This window comes from Oncorhynchus gorbuscha, linkage group LG20 (genome assembly GCF_021184085.1).
Source record: "Oncorhynchus gorbuscha isolate QuinsamMale2020 ecotype Even-year linkage group LG20, OgorEven_v1.0, whole genome shotgun sequence".
NCBI classification, from domain to species: domain Eukaryota; kingdom Metazoa; phylum Chordata; class Actinopteri; order Salmoniformes; family Salmonidae; genus Oncorhynchus; species Oncorhynchus gorbuscha.
This window is the reverse complement of record NC_060192.1, coordinates 23,161,774-23,169,448: the sequence shown is the minus strand read 5'-3', so window position 1 is coordinate 23,169,448 and position 7,675 is coordinate 23,161,774. Positions and strand designations below refer to the sequence as shown.

At 45.0% G+C, this 7,675-nt stretch overlaps 1 protein-coding gene across 1 annotated transcript; it reads left to right on the top strand.

The window, feature by feature from the left end:
- Positions 1–5,542: 5,542 nt before the first annotated feature.
- Positions 5,543–7,675, top strand: LOC124007095 (apelin receptor B-like). Its single transcript, XM_046317390.1, has one exon. It carries the CDS (start codon positions 5,699–5,701, stop codon positions 6,812–6,814), a length of 1,116 nt encoding a protein of 371 aa, XP_046173346.1. The 5' UTR covers positions 5,543–5,698; the 3' UTR covers positions 6,815–7,675.

The following is a 7,675-nucleotide window of genomic DNA, read 5'->3' as shown; positions in this document are numbered from 1 at the left end:
TTGGATATCAGTGAATCTCTCAGGGCAACGTGGGTCGACACATCAGGCAACATTGCAATGGACATAGGAAGATTGGAAGGTGTCGTTCATGTTAATCATCAGCATTGGCCATCTGTTTCTTATATCCGATCTCGGTCAAATTAGCCTATCTGCTCGTTAGAGGGTTGATAAAGTCTATGGTGCTGAATGGTGGGTGGGTGTGAATGGGATTAGGTGTAATCTTTTATTTAACTTTAGATTTCACGGCCCTGACCAGCATATCCTCCCAACGTCCCTACAATGCTGCATAAATTACAACCTCACATATAAATAGAGCCCCTTTAGAACAGGGGAAGCTTGCTTTGATTCAACTCACTCTGCTCCTTTCCTGCTCTGAGCTGCAAGAGAGCTCAGGAGGCAGCTCCAAGGAGAGAGGGTGGGTTAGGAGACAGAGCAAAGAGAGAAAGACAATTCGACCAGGTTACTCACCACACAAACCACTAAAATAAGTAACAAAAATAACTGGTCAATGTAGGGTAAGTGACGCTTGAAGACTAGTACTGACAAGAACCAGATACTTTCACATATCCTGGTTCTGGCTCGTCATCAGAGGAAGAGAGAGATGAGTGTAGAGGGGTCGGGGGATGGAGGGCGAGAGAGAGCTGTGGGTGAGATAGGAATAGGGGGATGGAGGAGGAGGGAACCAGCTGAGCAGATTGTTGAGTAATAGTTGCGTCTGAGAGGGTCAGGTCTGTGGCGCCACTGCTGCCACACTACTGAGAAACAGAGGGTAGAGAATGAGCCTTCCCACCTGGGCTCCTCCAACGTGGATATACAGCGACTAGATCAGATTCCCTTTACATCAGTCAACTGATGATTCTCACTAACTAAACCATTTGGACAAAATCATATTTCTGAGTGGATATTAGACAAACTATTGAGCACTTGTATTTAAAATTATAAGGCCAGGTCTCAACCTCACAGTATCACACTGACCCACAGGATAATGAGTATGTCTGACTGTCCCCAAAGCACCAGATCAGTCAACACGAGTATGTGAACACCCTTTTAAATTTGTGGATTGGGCTATTTCAGCCACACCCATTGCTGACAGTTGTACAAAATTGAGCACACAGCCATGCAATCTCCATAGACACACATTGGCAGTAGAATGGCCTTATTGAAGAGCTGTGACTTTCAACGTAGCACCTTTCCATGAAGTCAGTTCGCCAAATTTCTGCTCTGCTAGAGTTGCCTCGGTTAACTGTAAGTGCTGTTAAGTGGAAACGTCGAGGAGCAACAATGGCTCAGCCGCGAAGTGGTAGGCCACACAAGCTCACAGAACGGGACTGATGAGTGCTGAAGTATGTACCGCATTGTCTGTCCTCGGTTTTAACACTCACTACCGAGTTCCAAACTGCCTCTGGAAGCAATATCAGCACAAGAACTGTTCGTCGGGAGCTTCATGAAATGGGTTTCCATGGCCGAGCAGCCGCACACAAGCCTAAGATCCCCATGTGCAATGCCAAGCGTCAGCTGGAGTGGTGTAAAGGTCGCCACCATTGGCATTCTCTGGAGTGATGAATCACGCCTCATCTGGCAGTCCAACAGACAGATCTGGGTTTGGCGGATGCCAGGAGAACGCTACCTGCCCCAATGCATAGTGCCAACTGTAACGTTTGGTGGCGGAGGAATAATGGTCTGGGGCTGTTTTTCATGTTTTGGGCTCGGCCCCTTAGTTCCAGGGAAGAAATATCATTAAAGCTACAGCGTACAATGCATTCTAGATGATCATGTGCTTCCATCTTTGTGGAAACGGTTTGGGGAAGGGCCTTTCCTGTTTCAACATGACAATGCCCCCGTGCACAAAGCGAGGTCCATACAGAAATGATTTGTTGAGATCGGTGTGGAAGAACTTGACTGGCTTGCACAGAGCTCTGACCTCAACCCCATCGAACAGATTTAGGATGAATTGGAACGCCGACTGCGAGGCAGGTCTAATCGCCCAACATCAGTGCCCGACCTCACTATTGCTCTTGTGGCTGAATGGAAGCAAGTCCCCGCAGCAATGTTCCAATATCTAGTGGAAAGCCTTCCCAGAAGAGTAGAGGATGTTATAGCAGCAAAGAGGGGGGGGGGACCAACTCCATATTAATGCCCATGATTTTGGAGTGAGATGTTCGACGAGCAGTGTCTACATGCTTTTGGTCATGTGGTGTAATTTGATATCAGGTAGTGATGGCCAACAATAGCATTGTCCTGGATGTGGGAATATGTCTGAACTGATGAGCCCACGCAGACCAAGTCTTCCTGGCTGCCTATATCCAAAAAGTATGCTGCTTCTTGGGGTTGTTTTTAGGTAAATTACAATAAATAATATTTTATTGTTCTTTAAGACTAACATAGGGCAGACCCCACGCTGATAGGGTAGACCCCACGCAAAGACATCTAAAGGTCAGATAAGAAAACAGTAAGCTAAACATTTACTGTACATAATACAGTACATGTACAACATAGGCAAATACCCTTTTCAGTCTTATTTCATGCAGAACAACAAATTCCCATTCAAAAGAGAATATAATATTGTCACGACTAGTCAAGGTGGGTGGAATCAGGCGCAGAGAGCAAATAATGAATAAAGGTTTATTCTCCGGTGAACAACAATAAACACGGACAACCCAAAAATACAAACAGGGTGAAAAATATCCAAAACAGGAATAAACAGAGAAACCGGAGAAATAAAACACAAAAAACACCGACAGCTGAAACGAAATGTCAAAAACAAACAATCCTGCACAAAACAAGGGCGGGACAACCTACATTATATACAGACACTAATTAACTAACACACAGGTGAAAACAATCAGACAAAACCAACAGATAACCGAAAAGGGATCGGTAGTGGCTAATAGGACGGTGACGACGACCGCCGAGCACAGCCCGAACGGGCAGGAGAGCCAACCTCGGCAGAAGTCGTGACAAATATTTATAATATAATATTTTTCTGCATCAATGTCTATTTGCTAGACCAGGATAATTGATCATTTATTAACATTTATTATGTCAAATACTGTGTTATACTCATATAGCACTGCAGTAATAACATATTTCATGTTTGAACAAGCAGACCGTTGCAATGGCGAATGTGCATAAAGGTGGCAAAACTCCGATTTGACGTCATTGTTTTAGCACTATCCACAAAGAGTTTTAAAACTACCGTGAGCGATATGTTCAATGTGCCAATAAATCCGCATAATCTACTTTTTCAGTTTTTCTAAATGCCGGCGGCGTCTGGAAACTAAAATTGGGATCATGTATAATCTGCTAATGACCTTAGGAAAAAAAGACTAACGGAGAGCAATGTACAATACAGCGAACCAGCAAAACAAGGAATTTGCGGTAAGTGCATGGGGGCCACCAACTTTATGCACCTCCGCTATTGTGTGATCATTGACATGGAAATGTACACTACCAGTCAAAGGTTTTAGAACACCTACTCATTCAAGGTTTTTCATTTTTTTTTTTGTGACTATTTTCTACATTGTAGAATAATAGTGAAGATATCAAAACTATGAAATAACACATATGGAATCATGTAGTAACCAAAAAAGTATTCTAAAAAGTATTCAAAAATATTTGTTTATTTGAGATTCTTCAAATAGCCACCCATTGCCTAGATGACAGCTTTGCACACTCTTGGCATTCTCTCAAACAGCTTCATGAGGTAGTCACCTGGAATGCATTTCAATTAACAATTTATTTGTTGAATTTCTTCACTTCTTAATGCATTTCATGCATTCAGTTGTGTAGTGACGAGGTAGGGGTGGTATACAGAAGATAGCCCTATTTGGTAAAAGACCAAGTCCATATTATGGTAAGAACAGCTCAAATAAGCAAAGAGAAACGACAGTCCATCATTACTTTATTACATGAAGGTCAGTCAATAGAGAGCATTTCAAGAACTTTTCAAGTTTCTTCAAGTGCAGTTGCAAAAACCATTAAGCACTATGATGAAACTGGCTCTCATGAGGACCGCCACAGGTATGGAAGACCCAGAGTTACCTCTGCTGGAAAGGATAAGTTCATTAGAGTTACCAGCCTCAGAAATTGCAGCCCAAATAAATGCTTCACAGAGTTCAAGTAACAGACACATCTCAACATCAACTATTCAGAGGAGACTGTGTGAATCAGGCCTTCATGGTTGAATTGCTACAAATAAACCACTAGTAAATGACCCCAATAATAAGAAGAGACTTGCTTGGGCCAAGAAACACGAGCAATAGACATTAGACCGGAGGAAATTTGTCCTTTGGTCTGGAGTCCAAATTAGAGATTATTGGTTCCAACCGCCGTGTGGGTGAACGGATGATCTCTGCATGTGCATTTCCCACCGTAAAGTATGGAGGAGGAGGTGTTATGGTGTGGGGGTGCTTTGATGGTGACACTGTGATTTATTTAGAATTCAAGGCACACTTAACCAGCATGTCTACCACAGAATTCTGCAGCGATACGCCATCCATCTGGTTTGTGCTTAGCTGGACTGTCATTTGCTTTTCAACAGGACTATGACCAAACACACCTCCAGGCTGTGTAAGGGCTATTTTACCAAGAAGGAGATTGATGGAGTGCTGCATCAGATGACCTGGCCTCCACAATCCCCCCCACCTCAAACAAATTGAGATGGTTTGGGATGAGCCGGACCGCAGAGTGAAGGAAAAGCAGCCAATAAGTGCTCAGCATTTGTGGGAACTGTTGGAAAGGCATTCCAGGTGAAGCTGGTTGAGAATGGCAAGAGTGTGCAAAGCTGGCATCAAGGCAAAGGGTGGCTATTTGAAGAATCTCAATTATAACATTTATTTTGATTTGTTGTTTGTTTAACACTTTTTTGGTTACTACATGATTCCATATATGTTATTTCATCATTCTGTGGTCTTCACTATTATAAAGAAAAACTCTTAAATAAGTAGGTGTAAAACTGTGTAAAACTTTTGACCGGTAGTGTATATTCAAATTTGGGTGTACAATTGCCAAATTAGCAGTGGTTTCCCCTCAAATGCCGTCACTTTATTATTGTAATTGTCAAATGTTAGACTAGTGGCTTGCCCTGGCTTGCTAAGACAGGCAATAAAACGAATGGTGTTAAAATCAATTTAATTCTACTTCTTATGACTTCTGAAGGTTGTAAAATGTGTCAGATCCACAAGATGCGCTTTCACAAATAGGCTACAGTCTCGAAGATTGTAAAAGTGTGCTTCATAAGAGTTGCAATAGTGTATCTTTTCATGCCCTATTTGTAATTTCATTACGGTTTTCGCTTTTAATTGAGCCCTGCTTACCGACTATTGGAGAGTTATCTTCACAAGGGCATGTGGAGGGAGTCACGGGGGGGAATGGGTGCTGGTGAAAGAGCGAGAGCGTATGGGAAAGGGGGGTTGGGAGTGCTGGGATCGGCCTGGTAGGAGGGGACAGAGGGGTGTGTGCAGAACTGACTAGGTTTAAAAAGGCAGCCTGCCTGTGACACCAGACCTGAAATTGCCCTCGACTGAGCAGGAACTATTTTGAAACTCATGTGCTTTTTCTGAACTTCTTGCACACATATTTGGACTACGTTTCTAATTGCTTTATACATTTTATTAATATATTAGATACAATTATTTAAACTGATCAAATAATAGAAACTTTGAAAGAAAAAAAGGAAAGGATACTCTGAGACGAAAGAATGGAGCCGTGGACAACCACCAAGAGCCCTGACTACTATGACTATGACTATGAAGAGCAGGAGAACAGCACCATGTGTGACTACTCTGAGTGGGAGCCATCCTACTCGGTCATCCCAGTCCTCTACATGCTCATCTTCATCCTGGGTCTCTCTGGCAACGGCGTGGTCATCTTCACTGTGTGGAGGTCTCGGGCCAAGCGCCGGACAGCAGACATCTACATAGGCAACCTGGCCATGGCTGACCTGACCTTCGTGCTGACTCTGCCACTGTGGGCAGTGTACACTGCACTAGGCTACCACTGGCCCTTCGGTGTGGCCCTCTGCAAGATCAGCAGTTACGTGGTGCTGCTCAACATGTACGCCAGCGTCTTCTGCCTCACCGCCATGAGCTTTGACCGCTACCTAGCCATCGTGCACTCTCTGTCCAGCACCCAGCTGTGTACCCGTGTTCACTTGCAGTCCTCCCTGACGGCTATCTGGCTCCTCTCCGGCCTGCTGGCCGCCCCCACCCTCATCTTTCGCACCACCAAGTACGACGAGAACAGCGACCGCATCTCCTGTGGCATGGACTTCAGCCTGGTGTTGGGTGGGGACAATCAAACAATCAATCAATCAAATTTATTGAAGCAGCAGGAGTTCATGTGGATTGCAGGGCTCAGCATCTCCTCCTCTGCTCTGGGCTTCCTCCTGCCCTTCCTGGCCATGATGGTGTGCTACTGCTTCATCGGCTGCACCGTGACACGCCACTTCAACAGTCTGCGTAAGGAGGACCAGAGGAAACGGCGTCTACTGAAAATCATCACCACCCTGGTTCTTGTGTTTGCTGCCTGCTGGATGCCCTTCCACATGCTGAAGAGCGCTGATGCCCTCTCCTACCTGAACCTGGCTCCAAACACCTGTGCTTTCCTCAGCTTCCTCCTGCTGGCCCACCCTTACGCTACCTGCCTGGCCTACGTCAACAGCTGTCTCAATCCCTTCCTGTACGCCTTCTTCGACCTGCGATTCCGCTCCCAGTGCCTTTGTCTGCTCAACCTGAAGAAGGCCATTCACGCCAGCCCAAACAGCTCCCTGTCCTCCCAGAAGACAGAGGCCCAATCGCTGGCCACTAAGATGTAATGTTTGTGCTGTAGTCAGGGCACAGGAGAGGGACGCCAGCCAGAGGGAATGGTTCCCCAGCTGCCCTGTCCTGCCTCCACCTGAACACTGCAGGTACATCTAGGACTTCAGAGGTGCATGACATAATTACCTATCCAGTCAGTTCCTGGGGTTGTCATCATCTGCCTGCCCCATACATGTGGACTGCAGACTGAGTGAGTGGGGAAACTGATAGACTCACTAACATCCTCCCTAACATCCTCCAAGCCCACTTTCAGTGATTGAGAAGTTTGTACAAATCCCTTGAACTGCTTGATACAGGGGACCAAGCTCCATACCAGGGTGATGCAAACCAGAACCCAGACATTTTGGACAGAGTTGAATGTATTTCAAAAGGACAAAGTAGCTCATATTGTTCTGCTGGTGTCCTGTGTGGACTTAAGGCAAGCTCTTGGATGGGGGTCCCAAGGCTCTGGCTTTTAACACTGGTGGAATGTATTATTCATGCCTGTGTACCATGCTGTCCGTTTTTATTTTGTAAGCACTTGCTAATTGGAAAGAGGTGAGACCCCATCGTCCAGACTGTCTTTGTCTTATCTGCCCCAGTCAGCCAGTCAAAGAAAGGTGTTGCAGTTTGATTAAAGGGTTGGAAGGGGAGACAAGGGCACGTCGAGTGGGGGTTCCAGACGGACAGATGGCAGCTGACAAATGTTGTTGAGGGGGAGAAGGGCTAACTAATAGGTGACTGCTCTGACAGATTATATTTTAGTGTGTGTTTTTATTGAATTAGAATTGGAGAAGGCATGAATTAACTTGTCTTTATTTGACAAAGATGTGAATACATGCTGTATAATGCTTTTATGTGTGTGATTTGTAATTTTT